General features: G+C 44.8%; 1 protein-coding gene across 3 annotated transcripts in view; it reads left to right on the forward strand.

The window, feature by feature from the left end:
* The window catches only part of COL27A1 (collagen type XXVII alpha 1 chain), a 242,693-nt gene that overhangs the window by 92,283 nt on the left and 130,722 nt on the right, over positions 1-19,688 (forward strand). For all 3 annotated transcript variants that reach the window (XM_020965661.2, XM_020965662.2, XM_020965665.2), the window contains exons 13-14: positions 13,025-13,078; positions 17,075-17,119. In XM_020965661.2, coding sequence (XP_020821320.1) covers positions 13,025-13,078; positions 17,075-17,119 — 99 coding nt within the window. The remainder of the gene's footprint in view (positions 1-13,024; positions 13,079-17,074; positions 17,120-19,688) is intronic.

Consider the following 19,688-nt stretch of genomic DNA (forward strand, 5'->3'; position numbering starts at 1 on the left):
GGATGGGGATCATATTGGAAAATGGTGAGAAATAAAGTCTGGCCTTGAATACCACACTAAGACTTTTTCTTATAGATAGTAGAGAGCCAAGCATTAGATATTTTGAGCAAGAGAGTGCAGTGGTTAGAACTAGACAACCAGATTAATCTGGAAGTGAAGTATAAATTAGATAGGAGGGAAAGAGATCAGAAGCAGAGACACTATTCTAGTAGGCTATGGTACTAGTCTTGGCGTGGAGATGAGGAGCCTGGTCTAGGCAAGTGGCAGTAACACCAGAAAAGAGGGGATGGATGGGAGAGAGATTGCCAAGGAAGACTCTTCTTGAGGCATTGCCATTCTCTGAGGAGAGGAGCTTTATAGCCCTAGGCATGAGTTCTCTGAGGAGTTCTTGTGGTCTCCTGCCAAAGGGAAGTAGGATAGACCTTCTTAAGTCTGGAAAGGTTTGAAGGTTGGCCTGCCTGGAGGTGGGGGCTTATAAGCTCATGGACTTATTGCTGGAAGGGACCTTAGAAGTCATCAAACCTGGAAAATGCTGTCCACATCCAAAGAAAGCACTATGGAGTTTGAATGCAGATCAAAGCATACTATTTGCTTTTTTTTTTTTTTTACTTCTGTTGTGTTTTGTTTCCTCTTTCTGGTGGTTCCTCCTATTGGTTCTAATTTTTCCTTACAACATGACTAATGTGGAAATATGTTTAATAGGAATGTATATGTATAGCTTGTATCAGATTGTGTGCTATCTTGGGAAGGGAGGTGGGGAGGGAGGGGTGAGAAAAATTAAAAACTCAAAAGCTTATGGAAGTGATTGTTGATAAATAAAAAGAAATTAATAAATAAAAAGAAATATCAAAAAAGAATAAAGCTGTCAAAGACCAAAAAAAACTTATGGAAGTGAATGTTGAAAATTAAAAACAAATTAATTAAAATTTTTTAAAAAAGGAGTCATTAAACCCATCCCTCTCATTTTATAGTTTAGGAAATTGAGGCCCAGAGAGGTTAAGTGTCTTGCCTAAAGTCACATAGGTGGTAAGCAGCAAAATGAGAATTTGAACGTGGTCCTCCAACTTCAAATCCCATGCCCTTTCCACTGTCCTAGGCTGTCTGGAGGCTCCTACTGATGCCTTTGAGTCTACAATAGAAGGAAAAAGGACTCGTCCTCTGCTTCTGTGAAACGTGGCACTGCACTTGGGGAATCTGTGAAGGGGGAAGGTGCCTCTCTCAGGTCCTCTTCTGGCTCTACTGGTCATCAATTAGCTGAAGAGTACCCCCAGTTTCCCCAGAACCTGGGTGGGGATGGAAATTAAGAGACCTCATGGCTGGATGCCCACTGGTAGGGAGCTGAACCCACTCTTTTGGCTCAGAGAACAAATTCTTCTGATGGAAGAGCATCAGACCAAAGAAGGATAATCCTCTTCCTTGTTCCTCATTTTGGCCAGAGATGGAGGCTGTTTCCATCAGAGAGCACAGAGCAACCAGACAGAAGGACACAGTCAGATTAGAAATAAGGACAGGAAATCAGAGCCCAAGCAATTGTGTACAAGCAGCCTCACTGAGAGCCAGACTCATGGTTGATACAGGGCTGCTCGATATAGAATGTGGCACCCCAGAGGTGACCTCGTAGTGCAGAGGTAGCTAACTGTATGATCTCTGGCAAGCCATCCATTTAATTATTCTGGGCCTCAGTTATTTCTTCAAAATGAGAGAGCTGAGACTGATGCTGAAGATCACTCCTAGTTCTGAAATGTTGTTATGCTCTGATTATATGATTTCTCTGTCCTTGTCTATTAATAGTAACTACCACCATCACCAACAGCACTTGAATAGATCATAGATATAAAGCTGAATATAAAATTCCATTCAGTCTAATCCCCTTGATTTTCAGGAGAAGAAAATGAAGCCCTGAAAGATACCTGTGCCTTGCCCTAAATGTCACATTGGTAGTAAATGACAAAGCTGGACTTTGAATCCAGGTCTTCCAACTCAGAATCAATTCCTCTTTCTGTGATGCTATGTATGCTATTTCTCTTCAGTAGTTCAGTGATCCATGACTTCCTAAGTCTGCACCCTCTCTTCTCTAAGTTAGCAAAAGGTCTTTAAGAATTGCTGTGGCTTGGGGCAGCTAGGTGGCACAGTGGATAGAGCACCAGCCCTGGAGTCAGGAGGACGTGAGTTCAAATCTGGCCTCTAACACTTACTAGGCAAGTCACTTAACCTCATTGCCTAGATAAGAAAAAAAAAAGGTCACATACTCAAGACTTCATTTGGGGCAGCTAGGTGGCACAGTGGATAGAGCACTGGCCCTAAAGTCAGGAGGACCTGAGTTCAAATCCGGCCTCAGACCAAATGCTTTTGACACTTACTAGCTGTGTGACTCTGGGCAAGTCACTTAACCCCAATTGCCTAAAACAAAACAAAACAAAAAAACCCCAAAACAAAACAAAGAAAGCATTAAAAAAAAGAATTGCTGTGGCTAAAAAGTCCATCCCCTCGAAGCTAATCTAAGCCTCTCTGAATTTGGGAGGCTGTTCCTTGGATGACAAGCATACATAGCCCATCCCTATGTTGGGATGGGGGCTGGAGCTGCAATTTCACTGATGCAGGGAAACCTTGAATGAGGGAACCTTTGTACCCATGCAGGTTGATACCTCCTCTGAAAGAGAATCTTAGAAAGTAGCAAGCAGGTTGTGACTTGCCCAGGATCACACAACCAGGGTGTTTCAGAGGACAGACTTGAGGTCAGCTTTTTATCCACTATGCCATGCCTACCTCTCCCAGCTGTGATTTCTAAGGGTTGCCTGAACAGACCCCTAAATGTTTTGTGCCAGAAAGACGGTAGTGGAATTGAGGGGATGACATGAAAAGCTGTGCGTCAACTTAAGAATGCGAGACAGTCATATGTCCCAAGGATTAGGGAAGTTAAAATATCCTCAGCACCAGAAAAAGGAAGTATTTCTTGGGGTTGACCTCATTCAATCCATCAAACATTTATTAAGTAGCTGTCACATACAAAGCACTGTGCTAGGTGCTGGGGACACAAACCCCAAACAAAACAGTTTTTTCCTGTGTTCTACTGGGTTGGAGGAGAGGAAGTCAGGATACATCATGCATACTGAGGAAAACACAGAAAGCACATGCAGAAGAAGGTCAAGTAATGACCAGAGTTACGGACAATGGGAGTGATAAAGAAAGGCCTTGAGTGGGGGGATGGAACATGAGCCACATTTTGAGGGATGCTGGGGACTCTGCAGACAGAGGGGAGGGAGTGCATACCAGACAGGGGAGACCAGCTGAGTAAAGACATGGAGGCAGCTGTTGGAACGGGAAGAAGTAACAGGCCAGTTTTCATGGAAAGAAGAATGTTAAATAAGACTGGAAAGGTAAACATTGAGCTAGGTTGTGGATTCTTAAGGGCTAGACTGTAGTTGTTCCTTAAGATAATAAGGTGCCATTGCGGATTTTTAAGTTGGGGAGGGAGCATGTTGGGGGAAGGAATGGTCGGCTTGTGTTTTGGTGGCATCAATCGGGAAAGCATATGGAGGAGGGATTGGAGAGAGGAGAGATGGAAAAGAGGGAGAGCAATTAGCAACCCATTACAGTAGTACAGATAAGAAGCCCATGAGGGCCTGAACTGGAACAAAGTCTATGTAAGTAGCGGGAAGGGGGATGATGATTCTACAGTAAAAGAGGGGACATCCCACTATTTCCAAAGTGGCGATAATTCTTATAGATGGAAGGCTAGCGTTTACTTTTGTTCTTGGAAAGTTTAATGTGGCAAAGTACAGGATCGTGGGAGTGGAGGGGGAGGAATATAAGCCTACTTAGGCTGTTTGCTAGACACAGCTTTATTTCCAAACAGTTGCTATCTTAATTTTAAATTGTCCTGTTCTGCTCATTTATGGAAACCTCTGAAGGAACTCAACTTAACACAATACTTTGGTTCACTCAGTTCCATTTCCTATAGAGTACTTTTTAAAAAGTAGTAAAATTGATTTCCCTTAAAAAAAAAAGAAGACTAATGACCACAAAAGCACAGTTGTACCTAATATAACTTTCAGCAAATGTAGATATTTTGCTTACTCAGAATGGACTCTCTCTTCATGTTAGCCGGCCTTAGGGAGGTTTTACAGTGCACGCATGATGTCTCATCACCACCACTAAGCAGCGTTGAGATCCTGGCAGCTGAATCCAAGTAGACCAATCATGTCAGACCTCTCAGCCTGGCTTGGTGTGCTGTTAAGCCACCGCTAGTTGTGGCCACTATGAGTGGGGCCAGCCAGACTGCCTGTGTCAAGCCCAGAAGCTGCTTCTGTCTGAGTAAGGTATGACCGCCTAGGCGCCGTCTCTCAAGGCACCCAAGCCAGATGCGCACAGCCAAAGCTGGGAAAGGGGCCAGAGGAGCATCCGTCAAGGTCATATGTCTTCTTCTGGGCTACACAGGCATTTTCTGTTAATGAAGGGAGAATAGCGGGGTGGGGGTGAGGGTGGGGGACAGACCCAGAGAATAGTTCTTGTTCTCCTTGGAGCACCCTTGCCTCCGTAGTCAGACAGGAGGTGGATTGTAGAGTCAGACTTCTAGGGGTCATAGTGTGTAGAGCGTGCACTTCTTAATTCTTGTATCTCTGGACTGACCCCTATTCATCCACGCAGCTTGCTTAGCCTCCTTTGCCATGACCATCTCCAACGATATCAGCTGGAATATCTCGATCCTTTCCTCTGCACTGCATTTCGCCTCCGTCCCCACCTAATAGAGTTTAGGCAAGATTGCCACCCCTGCTGGGGGACCCCCTGGGCAACAACTCACCTGGTGTATGCCACTTTGGCCCAGGGTCCCTTGTTGCAGGTGGGGCCAGAGGGCCTAGGAGCTTTGAATGATCCATCTTGAGCCAACAGGAAAATAAAATCTTATTTCTGGATCAGGATCTGATTGGCATGGGACCTGCTAGAATTCTCTGCAGTGCCTGTGCCAGGCTCCTTCCTTAACTCCTGCCGAGAAAAGACCTTAAACAAATCCAGATGTTCTCTCACACATGCATGGATATTACCTACACGCAGACAGACAAATGCACATACGGAAGGAAACTCATGGTTCCTTTTCCATTCTCACACTTTTCTAGATTTCCCCAAGGCATGGGGGAGAATTTAGCTCTGCTCGGCTCAGGGCCTTGAGGCCTGTAGTTTTTGAGAAGGTCATATGGGCTAGGACTTGGTATATCATTTGATTTTATGAGCTGGGAAAGTCACAAAAGGATTCAGTGTTCTTCACCACTTGGGTGAGCCTTTGATCTTCGGGGTGTGGGGCCCCCATTTTTTAACATCATCCCCTCCTCTGCTAGAAGGTGTTGCTACCCTGTTTCTGTTTGCACTAGTTCAGTGTTCTGACCGAGATGGTAGAGGAACCTACATTCTGTTACTTTTCCCGGCATCAGGCTAGGGCCAGGAATTGGGTCATAACTGACTGTAGCTGTCCCCAGAGCGGCCCCTGGGCCTCCTGCCAGCCCAGATGTATTACATGAGAGTTCAGAGCCCTGCTCCTAGACCCTGCATGGATGTCTGCAAGATGCAGCAGGATCATGCATGCCCCTCTTTCCGGGGAGGAGGAAGAAGAGAGAGATGGATGTCCTTCCTTCCCCCGGCCTTTTGACTAGGTTGTATGGCCGCCAGTATCCTGAAAGGGACTCTGGAATTTGGCAAATTTTAATCACTTCCCCTACTGGCCCCTAGTTATATTGCACGGGCCAGAGGGAAGGGTTGAGTAACAGAGGGGATATGTGCCCAGGACAGAGCACATTGTCTGGATGTGGAGGGGGCAACAGGAACCTGGAGCGCTGGGAACTCTGCCCACTTTTCTAGCCACACGAGGGATTCCCCTTGCCCACTTGAGGCAGGTTATGTAACCCTGCCCAGTGGCCATAAGCATCTTAGAAATTGCTGAGGCCACAAACTCCTCTGTTTGTAGAAGTACTCTGGAAAGCAGATGGAATTATCCCTTAACCCCTCTCTGCCTTCCACCACTGGAGAGCTGTTTGGCTTGTTCTCTGGCCTATGCCGTTTTTGGAGTTGGCCGGCTCCCAGCATCTTCCTGACCGTAGCTGCCTGGAAACTTTGAGCCTAGAACAAGGGAATGGGCATCTCTGACAAAGTCAATGAGTGAGAAGCATGGCCTTGAGAGGGAGAAGGACCTGGCCGATAATGTCTATATGGCTTCTTTCCATTAACTTGTAGAGCTGAACTGGGAGAGGAAAGGAGGAACCATGAGCCCTTATGCCTGGAGTTTAGTGTGTTCGAGGTGTTGGGCTCAATAGTGGGGGTGGAGGGAGTTCAGTAATTCAATTTAACAAGCATGACATAATGGAAAGAGAACCACACTGAATGTCAAGAGGTCTGGGTTCTACTCCTGGCTCTGACATTAATTGGCTCCTTGACTTTGGGCAAATAATCTCCCTTTTCTGGGCCTCATTTCCCCATCTGTAAAGTAAGGGAGTTGGGCTAGAACAGAGGCTCTTAATTTGTGTGTGTGTGTGTGTGTGTGTGTGTGTGTGTGTGTGTGTGTATGTGATGGACCCTTTGGATGATCTGGTGAAGCCCATGGACACCTTCTTACAATAATGTTTTTAAATACATGAAATACAATAAACAGAATTACAAAGGAAACCAATTATATTGAAGTGCAGTTATCAAAGTATTGCACAACAACTTCAAACATCCTGGGTTAAGAGCTCCTGGGCTAGGAAATAGCCAAGACCCCTTCAGGTTCTAACATGGCATATGATTCATCATATTTATTGAGAATTTGCTGTTTACTCTCCACTGTCCTTTAGGCTTTGAGGAAGACAAGCAAGTATGAGACCCAAAGTTCCTGTTCTCCTGGGGTTAGAATCTTGCTTAGGAAGCAGCTAAAGAATTAATTAATCAATAAGCATTTATTAGGCCCCTTCCTAAGGACTGTACTAGGCTCCAGGACAGGGGTGGAGGACTTTGGCTTCGGAGGTCACATGTGGCCTCTGTTCTAGGGGTACGAAAACAGAAATGGAGCGGTCTTTGCCCTCATGCAGCTTACCTTCTATAGAAGAGAAAAGAAGTATATGTGCTATGTGGACAAAATATATACAATATATGTGGTTATTTTGAGGGATGGCAGGGGAGACACTAGCAACCTATGGGGATCAGGAAAGGTTTCCTGTAGGAGGTGGATACTGCTATTCAAGTGTTTACCGTGTGGCACAGGCTATATAAATACCACGAGAGTTCAGAGAGAGGAAAGATCACCGGGGCTGCAGTCGGGAAGGCTTCACAGGAATGATGGGAGAATTGTCATTTTTCATTCTCTAGGCTGTTGGGGTGCTTGGTGACAGCAAGCTGCTGTAAGAGCTAGGCCTTTCGCCATATGTGAATTAAGTGCTGAGGTTCCCTGTAGCTCAGGAAGCCTGCTTTTATGATTTCAGCATGTAGAAAGTCTTTATCTCACTCACTCTATTTTTCCCCCTTTCCCCATCTTTCCTTCTTCTGGTCGTATGTGTCTTTCTGGGAGGGGATCTTGAAGTACACGTGAGCTGTCCTTGCTCACTCCAGCCCCATGAACCGTACTAGTCCCTTGGGACCCAGCATCCCAAGGATTCCCTTGGTGCCATGAGGTCTGCAAAACATGAAGTCTTGCCTTGGCATTGCTCCAACTATGCATATGCCTCCACTATTATGTTGTATTTAGTTTGTATGTATTCTGCGTTTGCCCATCTGTGTTCCTATTACTCTTCTGAGAGAATGTGAGTCCCTTAAGGAGAAGCACCTTTTTTTGGCTTTTTGTATGCAGAGCTAGCCTAATGTCTGGCACACAGTAGAGATTTAATAAATGCTTGATGAATGAATGAATGAATGGCCTCCTCTTAAGGGACCTCCTCTTAAGGAGCTCTGGGCACCTGGGTGATGTGGAGATGGGGCCCAGAGCCCAACTCAAGCTGAGTCATCACTTCTGCTTCTTACCTTTCTCATCTGTAAAATGAAGGGACTGGAGTAGGTGACCTCTAGGGTTTTTCCTGGCTCTGAAATCCCTTGTTCTAAGGTCTCATCCAACTTTGATGTTTATTGACTTTGTGTCTTGTCCCAGAGACAGTAGGAAATTTTTCAGGGGAAGAAGGAAGTCAGATGGGGAATAGCATTTCCAAAACAGAACCAGGCAGACAGGCAGTCAGTAAGAATTTATGAAGCACCTACTATGTGCTTAGCACTGGGGATACAAAGAAATGCAAAAGACAGTCCCTGCTCTCAAGGAGCTCGCAGCCAAACGAGGGAGATAACATGCAAATACTTATATGGCAGCAAGATGTATGAGTTTAAGGATAAATTGAAAATAATCAACCAGGGAAAGGCATTAGCATTCAGGGGGATCACCAAGGCCTTCTTGTAGAAGGTGGGATTTTCAGTTGGGACTTGAAGGAAGACACTACTCTTTGACCACTCAGTGGCTTGTGAGATTGACAATGGTCACGCCTGCTAGACCTTGGTGGAGGGTTGGTCCTTTTTCCTTCTGTCACCTTTCTGCTTTGTGCATCCCAAACCCCCTCAGACAGGTCGAGGACCATCACCCCGAGCACAGCAGGAACCTGAAGCCAAGAAGGGCATGGGGCAATAGCTCTGCCCACGTCCTCCCGCAGCCTGGCCTATCCTCAGGGAGAACTGCTCACAGGCTCGTTCGATCCCTGAAGTCCAGAGGGACCCGACGGGGCGTAACCTGAGCTGCCACAGGAGAAAGAGGCCTGTTGGGAGTGCCAACACCAGTGTTCCTGACGCGGCACCTCCCCCACGAGCCCATTCATAATTCTTTCAGTGCCTGCCAGCCCCACGTCAGAAGAGGGCTGACCCCACACCGAATGAGGCTGTCCTTTCACTTTCTTCCAGATTCCCAGAGCTGATTCGGGGACATAATGCCACGGCCTTTTCTCTCTCCCTCTCTCCACACTAGCTTTGGGGCTGGGCTTATCATGGGGAAGAAGTAGTGACCTAACTGAACTAGAGAGAGACCCTAAAATCTTGAATTTAGATAGGCTCTAAAGCTTAACCTGTCTACCGACTTCAAATAATTGACTGGAAGGGACTTTAGAGCCAATAAATCCAACCACACCATTTTACAGCTGAGGAAGTTAGGCAGTAAGGGTCAGAGACCAGATTTAGACTCAGGTCCTCTGATTCCATAGACAGTGTTCTTTCCACTATGCTACGCCACTTTATATTTTCAGATGAGGAAACTGAGGCACAGACAAGTGACTAATTTAACTAAGGTCATACAGCTAATTAGTGGCACAAGCTATGACTTGATCTCAGGTTCCCAAGTCCCTATCCAATGGGACTTAGAGATAATATAGATACAGGGCTGAAAGTATCACCAATTGAAAGCTAGAAGGAAACTTAGAGGACATCTATTCCAACCATTTTATTTTACAGATAAGAAAACCAAAGCCTAGAAAAGGGAAGGTCTCAAGCAAGCCTGGATTTGAACCCAAGTCCTTTAACTTAAAATCAGATGCTCTTACTACTGTACCTTGCTGCCTCCTTAGGACATAAAATGAGGCAAAGAGAAAGAACCTGAAATGGAATGAGTTGGGGCCAGGGTTGAATCAGTCGTGGTGTGCTTTCTATAATTAAAAAAAAAAGTCAATTATTTTTTTTTTAAAAAGTCACTATCACTTCACCATGACCCTCTGCCCGCCCTCCCAACGTGGAACCCTCCCTTGTCCGAAATTAGTAAGTAGAGTCAAGAAATACAAATCAACACGTTGACCAAGTCTGGAAATGTAGGCCTTATTCCTTACCTACTATCCACCACCTCTTTGCTGGTACACGGAGACTCTTTTGACACAGATAAAGCACTACATCTGGAGGCAGGATGACCTGAGTTCAAATCCTGTCTCAAATACTTAATAGCTGTGACCTAAGGCACATCAGTTCCCCTCTGTCTCCCTCACTTTCCTTATCTGCAAAATGGAGAGAGTAATAGCACCTACCTCTTCAGAGTTGTTGTGAGGGTAAAGTAAGATAATGTTTGTAAAATGCATTGTAACACTTGAAGCAATATATACATGCTGGTTGTTGCTGTTGTTATTGCTTGTTGTTACAGCTAGGAAATATGCTCTGAGTATTTCTATTAGGTTGGAACCAATGATCGTATCTGAAATAATTATAACTTCAAATAGTGCAAATTTGTATGTATACGACCACTTCAGGGGATTCATTATTTGAACTAAAAGGGACCTGGTTGTATTATTATTATTATTATTATTATTATTATTATTATTATTATTATTATAACTAAGTTAAGTATTTATTACAGTTCTGAAGTCTTCCAGAATTGTTTTCCTTTGCATTATTAGGGTCATTATGTAAGTTGTTTTTCTAGTTTCTTCTTTTCTCATTCTTCATACAAATCTTCCCGAGATTCTCTGAATTCTTCATATATATTATTCCTTATGGCACAATAATGAGACAGCCAGGTGGCGCCATAGTGCATAGAGTGCTGGACCTGGAGTCAGGAAGACTTCTCTTCCTGAGTTCAAATCTAGCCTCAGACACTTACTAGCTGTGTGACCCTAAGCAAGTCACTTAATCCAGTTTGCCTCGGTGTCCTCATCTGTAAAATGAGCTGGAGCAGGAAAAGGCAAACCATTATAATATCTCTGCCAAGAAAACCCCAAATGGGGTCATGAAGAGCCAGATACAACTGAAAAACAACTCAGCAACAAATGGCACAATAATATTCCATTATATCCATATACTACAGTTTGTCCAAGCATTGCCCAGTCATTGCACACCTGCTTTCCTTCTAATTCTTTGCTATTACGAAAAGTGCTGCAAACTTTTTGCATACATGGGAGTCTTCTTTCTGTCTTTGACCTCCTTAGGGGGTATTGCTGGATCTTTGTCTATGTTCAATTGAGTGCCTTTTTTTGAGTGTAGCTTCACATTTGCTAATTGCTTTTCTTCCCATGTCTGAAGGACTTCTGCTGGATTCCTTTTCCACTCTCTAAGGCAGGGTCCGGTGCGCTTAATGTTTGCAAAAGCCAGAATGCTCCGCTGTCCTCAGCGACTGGTAGTGATTGGTACTTACGTGATAACCCAGAGCAGAGTTTTGGGGCCGTCCTTTCTTGTAGCTTCCATTTTTTGCAGGGCACTTGGGAGGCAGTTTGGATATTAGTTATGGGGTGTGAATTTCACCCCAGTCCCCCTCCATTGATCCCAGACAGGGTCCTAAAGGAGGAGGGATTTCAGTTGAAGCTGAAATGAGTTTGATTGAGGGGAAATTGGACAGCACGGAATTGCAAATGTTTCAATTTTTCGGTTCTTCCATGCTCAGTCCTCTTAAAAGTTTGGGTTTAATGTATTTATTTTATTTCTCTAGTAGCCCTAGAAACCAGGGTCTGAATTAATCTCCAACATGAACCTTTATTGTTTCATTAGTTCAGGCTTTTACTTAGGAAAACATGTGGTTTGTTTTTTATTAAATTTCCCCTGGAAAACAATGGTTTAAATCAAGAAGGGGAAAATATTGGGTTTCGCTTAGCCCCAAACTGGTCTTCTGTCTCCCTTTTGAAGTCAGAAGGAAATTGTCCCCTCACTGCAGTGGGGCTTCCCTTGTTTGGCATGGTCCCCTTGGTTCAAAGGCCTGGCTTTTTTCCATAGAGTAAAAGAAGCCCTAATTCAGGGATATGGGGCTCGGCTTGACAGAGCCAAGCCCCCCCCACTTGGCAGTGCCCCTAAACTCCAGAGCTTCCTTGGCGAGCAACTTTTCCTTCTTGATACACTTCATACCCATGTCTTAGGGTCTTATAAGCCTGGGCTTAGCGCCCAGGATTTATCAGTATTAAATTAATGAGACGTCCTGTGAGAACAGGCAGTAGAAAGATCACTCTCTCTGGAGTCAGATTCTAGGGCAAGTCACTTAACGCAGAGGTATCAAACATGCAGCCCACAACACTCCTGAGTGTGGGAAACCAGATTAAAATATAATTGGGAAATATTTAACAAAAGAAATAAATATACAGTAAGATATAAATAATGTTAATTTGTGGTTTTTTAAGTCAGAGATCCTTGTGTGCCATGTAGTAACCCTCTTTCTATTTGAGTTTGACACCGACAACCTATCCAGATCTGTTTCCTCATCTGTCAAATGAGGTAATTGAATTTAATGGCCTTAAGATCCACTCCAGCTTTAGATGTATGAGCCTATGATTCCCCAGATTTCCTTGTATATGACCTAAGGTTTAAAATTAAATTCTTAAAGCTCTGTACTGGTAGTCAGGGGATCTGGGTTCTAGACCTAGCTCTACTGTTAACCAGTTGTATGACCTCAGGCAAGTCACTTCCCTGCTGGGTCTTGGCTTCCTCGTTTGTAAAATTAGAAGGTTGTCTGTATCAGATTGCTTACCCTTCTCAGTGAGGGGGAAAGGAAGGGAAGGAGAGAATTTGGAATTCAAAAATTTAAAAAAAAGAATGCTAAAAAATGTTTCTACATGCAATTGGGAAAATAAAATATTAAATTTTTAAAAAGTTAATGGAAAAAAAATTAGAGGGTTGGATTAGTTGACCTCTCAGGCTCTTTTAACTTCATAGGATCACCAGATTACAGATTTAGAGCTGAAAGGGGCTTTAAAAAATGCCTAGGCTAATCCCTTCCTATTTATGGAAGAGGAAACCAAGTTAAGTGGCTTGCCTAAGGTTGTACAGGTAGTAAGAGGTAGGCCTGGGGGTTGAACCTGGGTCCTCTGACTCTGGATCTTATGTTCTTTGTGTTATGATGAAGTTCTGACATTCTCTGAAATCTATAAATAGCGTTTCCTCCTTGGGGGAGGATGAGATGATGCACTCTCACCTTTGGAATAAAGGAGTGGGAATAAAATGGGAGCTCATCCTTGTGCTGCAATTTGTCCATGGCTACTCCTTGCCCTGGCCAGGACACTGTGTTGACTAGATCTGGAGTGACGCCAATGGTCCGTGTTCATGTTTTGACTCAATTTTCCTCTTTCTCTCTTCTTTTTAGGGGTTTCCTGGTGACTTTGGGGAAAGAGGGCCCCCTGGATTGGATGGCAACCCTGTAAGTGTTTGGAGACACCATAAAAAGAATATCAGGTCTGGGGTGGGGGGAAGGGCAAAGTTGATTACGGAGAGGAGGTGAGCTGTCTGCTTCTGGATCAGGGAGGCCAAGGAGAGAAGCATATTTATCGATTTAAAGTCACTCTGCCATGTACTGCTAATTCCCCACTGTTTGATTTAGAATCTAAAGCAGAGCCAAGGTGTTGGTATCTCCCTGTTCTCTGTCCCGTGAGTTTTTCTCCTCTCTTCATTTCTATTCATCTTGGGGCCCAGCCCCAGACTGGGTACATTACTACTAATGAAAGTTTCTATGGCCTGTTATTATAGCCTCTGGTATATCCGTGAGCTGAGAGACTTGGGAATTGGGAAAGAATTAAAGCCTTTCCCTGCAGGTTTTGTGTATCTGCCTTGGAAGTCTTGTCTATCCCATTAAGGGTATCATCAGTTCAAGGGAAGGGAAGAGAACAAATATTTTTAAGTACCTACTATGTGTCAGACACTATGTTCAGCACTTTACAAATTTCTCATTTGATCCTCAAAACAACCCTGAGAGGTAGGAGCAATTTTTATCACCATTTTACAGTTGAGGAAATTGAGGCAGATAAAAGTTAAGTGACTTGCCCAGGGTCACACAACTAGTAGGTGTTCAAGGCAGGATTTGAATTCAGTTCTTCTTGATTCCATGGCCAGCGTTCTATTTACCGTGTCAGCTAGAGATATGGAGGAAGCAGTGGTTCAAGAGACAAGACAAGGAGGTCTAGGTTCCGAACTGCCATTCCCTGAGTGATGCTGAACAAATCATTTCCCTTTCTAGGCGTATTTCCTTCTCTGTTCACTGAAGTGGATTGGATTATATGATCTCCAAGGTCTCTTTTAGGCTGGAAAAATCAAATGGCTTCACTAGGGTTGACCTGTCACTGACCAGAGAGAAGGCCAGGTGAAGCGTGCCTAGGGCTCCATCCCCCACTGCTTCCTCCCTGCCAAGAGAGGAATGTGTGCGAGGATGTTAGTTTCTCCCGCTAGGTCCATAGACAAATCCCTGGCTTGCCCTCTGAGATAGTCTTACCTGGACTCCAGGATGTCCATGCCTCTGCAAAGCCAAAAGCATCTCCATGTCAGAGGACCTGGGGGCACGGGAGAATGGTAGTTGCTCACTGAGCTGGGAGGCCCATGCTGCCTGGGAACATTCTCTAAATATTTATGGCCAGCAGTGGGTCTTGAATGGAAGCAAGATGCTTCCAGACACTTGAACCATAGGGAACTCACCCCCTTCTATAAGAAGAAGAGGGTGGGGAGGAAATCCTCCCTTGTTTATAGAGTTTACAAATAATTTGAATCCTCCAAGTGCAGGAAGATATTCAAGTTTGGTTTGGGATTTTTGGCTGCAGAATTGCTAACCGCAAAGCCAGGTCATTCTGCCCTGGGGTCTGGGACCCTTCTTCAAGAGCTTCCTGTTCCCTTGGACAGGCAACATAGGGCTTTGGATCAGATTGAATACCCAAGAGATTCCAGAGCTGGACGTTGTGAGGGGTGAGGAGAGTCAGGATCTCAGCTTGGGTCCATGTGCAACACTGACTGACCATTCTCCTGTTCCTTCCTGAGGAGACAGTGAGACAAAGATGCTGCTTCACTTCCTGTCCTAAACAGCTGTGCCCAGCTGTGCCCATCACAGAGGGGCTGGCTTTTGGTTTATCCTCTCCCCTCTCCCACAAAGTTCCACTAATCATTCGCTGTAATATATCTGAAATGAAGAATCACAATTAGCACCCCTAAAATGTCTGTTGTCAGGTCAATTAATAATAAATAATAATAAAAAAAGGAAACACCAGTATCTTGCTTTGTTAAAGGAGCTCCCCACAAGGAACTTCTCATATCCATGGTATAGTGTAGTGATAGAGCATTGAACTGAGAGTCAAGAGACTTGAGTTCTAGTCCTGATTCTAGGCGTGTGATCCTGGGCAAGTTAATTCACTTTTGTGAACCTCAATCTTCCTTTCCACATAATGGGAATAATGATTTTTTTTCCCAGTCTAGCTCATACACAGAAGAGCTGGTAGATATGGTGACAAAGATAACTAAATTAAGATCATAGTTCTTCATTTGTGTTGGCATTATGCCTTACCTTTGTATGGCACCTTTATATTTTTCAATTACACCTGTTATTTCATTCATTCCCCTTGTAAAGTAGGCAGGGCAAGCATTTTTATATCCATTCTATGGTTGAAGAAACCAAGGCTAAATGAAGTCCAATGTCCCTTGGTAAGATAGTGATAGAACCAAGGCTTATTTATTATACACATACCACTTGATTCATTGTCTAATAGTCATTACAGTGTGGATAGAATGCTGGCCCTGGAGTAAGGAAGAGCTGAATTCAAATCCTGCCGCACAGACTTAGCAGCTGTGTGACCTTGGGCAAGTCGCCTAATTTCTCTCTGCCTCAGTTTCCTGAACTGTAAAATGGGATGGTAATAGCACCTACCCCCTAGATTTGCTGTGAGGATCAAATGAGATAATATTCATAAAGGGCTTAGCCCAGTGCCTGGCACATATTGGGCAATTACTAAAATGCTTATTCCCTTCTGGGATTACGAGCACAGTTTATACAGGATGAGAGACGAGGTAGGCACATCCTGAGATCCTGGAAATCTCAGACATGACTAAGCTTGTTTATCCGTCAGCCTTCCCTGCCCTCTAGAGGGAATTCCTCTCCTACCCTGTCCCACCACCACCACCCAGTTTCCAAAGCAGGGGATTTGAGTGGATGGTCTGACTTCCTTCCTGCTGTTGTCTGACATGAAGGTGCTGATGCTGGAAACATGATTCCGTTATATCCTTTAATCTCATTGACTCTTTAGGGAGAACAGAGGGTGAGTTTTCTCTGCAGATAAGCACCCTAAGGTCTCTAGTTTAGATTTCAATGGAGGCCCAGAGAGAGGGGGGGATTAGCTGCCTAGAGCCATGCATAGAGTTTATGGTGTGAGGAAAAATCCCAGGCAGGAAGAGAGCAATGCCCTCTGCTGTTCTCTAGCCCAGTTCTGACAGCCTGTGATTCCGTGACTTAATCTGGGGTTTACCCACTGATCTGTTGGCCCTGGCAGAGGGTACCCACAGCCAGCCAAGCTGGCTCTTTGCCCTATGTGGGAAAACTCTGTGTCCTGTGGACAGTCATGGTCAAGGAAATCTGCATGGCTGGTGTGGGGCTTGAGCTGTGTGCTTTGGGAGATCGGTCTAATTTGTTTAGGGAGACGAAAGAGAGAAAGGTATTTGAGATTCAGGGGGTGCCATGAACAAAGGCACAGACGTAGCACATGTGTGGAAGAGTGAGGCTAGTCTGGCTAGTGTAGAGGGTTCAAATGAATGTGGGGTGAGAATAGTGGGGAGATGAAGGTGAAGAATCTTGAATGACAGGATAAAAACTTTGTCTTATAGCAAATACAGTCCATTGGAAGGCCCCCCCCAATTTCCTCAATTTTACTTTCTTTTCCTATTCTGCTGTTCTTTGATTTTCTTCTTTTTTGCCACAGAATACTATTTTTATCTCTTTCCACTGACTTGCCTGCAGAACCATGGGGAAACCTCAGTAGACCATCTGTTTAGAGAGGCAGTGAGGGCTCCTGTAAAGAATGAGTGCTAGATTTGAAGTCAAGTGAATCCTGGGTTCAAATACTGGCAATGATACTTACTGCGTGACCTTGGGCAAGTCATTTAACCTCTCAGCCTCAGTTTCTCATCTGTAAAACAGATTTAATAATACCCTTAATCCATACATAAAGGGGTTATTATGAGGGCTAAATGACACAACGTATGTCAAATGCTTTGCAAAATTTACAGTGACGTATGAGTATGAGCTAGTGTTATTATAGTAATCCCCTCTCCAAATGCCTGATTCTGGAAAATACCATCACCAGATACGGGTGGGACTAGTGCTATGATACCTCAATAGCCCCTGATCCCTTGACATCCCTCAACTATGTTGGTTTTGTTTCACTTTTAGGGAGATCTGGGTGCCCCAGGCCCACCTGGAGTTCACGGACTTATTGTAAGTATGAGAATATAACCTAAGCCTAACCTGGGGACCCGGGAACAAGAGGAGAGGGAGGAATTAAAATCATTCCACTTTGGGGGGAGGGTGGCAGCTTTGTTTAATATACAGAGCAGGGGACCTGGCTTCTCATCTCAGCTCTATTACTAACTAGCTGAGTAACCTTGGTTAAGTGAGTTAACCTTCACTGGGACTCAATCCCAGCAATCTTATTGACTCTTTTGTAAGAATGGGGACTGAGTTTTCTCTGCAGTTAAGAACCCTAAGGTCTCTAGTCTAAATTTCAGTGGAGGGCCAGAGCCACACAAAGAGTTCATAATGTGACCTTGGGGAAGGTAATTTGCCTTCTCTGGTTTCCTCCCTTGTAAGAGGAAGAAGTTGGATTAAATCCAGGGTTCTTAACCTTCTCCGTGGCATAGACCCCTGGACAGTCTAAAACCTATGGATCACTTCTAAGTGTAATGTTCTTAAATGCATAAAAGTACAAGAGATAGGATTTCAAAGGAAACCAATTCTATTGAAATACACTTATCACAATTTATTAAAAGTGTACGGACACCAAGTTAAGAACCCCTGTACTAGAGGGCTCTAGGGGTTTGCTTGGGGGAGCAAACATAGTATGTCTCTGTACCTGCCTCTAGCTGGCAGCTGTGTCCGTCTTGACTGTGCTGTCATCTAATTAATTAAATCATCCCCCCCCCAACAAAGCCATGCCCCCTCTAGTCCTGGGCCTATTAGGGGCATCTACAAGGCCATAAAATGTCCCAGACTGGAATCTCAGAAGACCTGGGCCCAAACTTTGCTATGGGACTTAGGCAACTCTTATGATGTGTCTGTTACTCTCTGACGTTCACCTGTGTTAGGGATGAGTGTGGCCCTCTGTGGAAGGCAAAGTGAGGAGAGGTGGAACACTTTGAACCTGGATCTGAGATGGGGGGAGACCTTTCCCTGAAATACAGGCTCCTGGAGATATTGGCCATCTTGAGTCCTAGGATGTTTCCCCCGAGTAACCTCCACATGGCCCTGGTAGGCTTGTGCTATGAGAGAGACCATCTTTAGAAAGGAAGAGAACCAAGCCACTTGGTCCTATTACCAGCTCAGCTTATTCTTAAGAGCTGAAGCCTCAGTCTGTACCTAGCCTCTCTTCTGGGTTATATGCTTTCGAAGGTTCCTTCTAGCTCTGGGATTTGGTGTTCTGTCCTAAGGCCCTTTTTATAGCTCTGATGGTCTGAGTCTATTAGAGCTTCATGCTGGTAGAGTCCCATAGCTGAACTTTACCCTTGCTCAGCAATGAACCCAAGAGTCTGCCAACTGTGGGTGACTGCAGCCACCACAGAGAGAAATGTTTCTCTGCATCTTCTCCTCCTGGGCCAGCGGTCAGGCCATGTTGCCAACAACTGGACCAGATAAGAGACTGGAGATGGCAAGTGTGTGGACTGGATTCTCCCACTGCCCAGGAGAGAGCCTAGAAATGTCTATCTCAGCCCTCAGCAAGATCCATAATACCCTCCCTCCACACTGAGGCTTCCAGTCTCTGAATCTGTAAATCTTCCGGGAAATCTCCCCTCTTCTCCAGTTTGGGGTGAGAAAGAATGTCTAAGAGGAGGCAACTAGGTGGTGCAGTGGATAGAGCACTGGCCCTGGAGTCAGGAGGACTTGAGTTCAAATCAAGCCTCAGACACTTGACACCAACTAGCTGTGGGATCCTGGGCAAGTCCTTAACCCTGATTGCTTTGCCAAAAAACAATGTCTAAGAGATGACTCAAAGGCAATAAGAGCTGTATGACCCTGGGCATGACACAACCTCTCAGCCTCAGTTTCTTCATCTGTAAAATGGGGCTTCATAATACCCTAGTACCTACTTTGAAGAGAGGATCAAACAAGATCTAGCAAATGGTCATTTAGGGCAATGGGATCGCAGGAACATAGATTTAGAGCTGGAAAGATACTTTTGAGATCATCTCGTCCAACCCCCCTCAATTTCATATATGAGGAAATGCAGACCCATAATGGGAACGTGTCTTGCTTAAGGAAGGGGACAGAGCTAAGTTTCAGATCCTGTAGATTTCCAATGTGAGGTGTGTGTGGGGGGGGGGTGTGGGTGTGGTCTGTGCACAAGCACTTTTGGAGCTGCATTGTGAGTCTGGGCTGGAGGGTCTGGTAATTGCAGCACTGCTGACCTTGGGATCGAGGGACAGACCTTTGCCAAGCCCTCAGGGCTGGCACATCAATTCAATTCAATTCAACCAAAAAGACATCTTGTCTAGTCCTCTGCATCTAAGCCCCCCTAGGCCCATGGTTGTCTACTGCCTGCTTAAAGAAAACATAGGATTTCAGTTGGTGACTCGCCCCTGTCTGGCCACTGAGGTCTTCCTTGTATCTCACCTAATGGGAACTCTCAGTTACAGCCACTATTGTAAAGTGTGGTGAGGCAGTGCTCAGATGTCTCTTAGTCATTCCTTCCCACCCCAAGCTGGATAAGAGAGATTTTCTGGCAGATCCAGAGACAGAAGACTCAGGAGATGTCATGGGACTTACTTAAAGGTTGAGCTACTGACAATAGGAA

The sequence above is a fragment of the Phascolarctos cinereus genome, unplaced genomic scaffold, assembly GCF_003287225.1.
Source record: "Phascolarctos cinereus isolate Bilbo 61053 unplaced genomic scaffold, phaCin_HiC Scaffold_2;HRSCAF=192, whole genome shotgun sequence".
NCBI classification, from domain to species: domain Eukaryota; kingdom Metazoa; phylum Chordata; class Mammalia; order Diprotodontia; family Phascolarctidae; genus Phascolarctos; species Phascolarctos cinereus.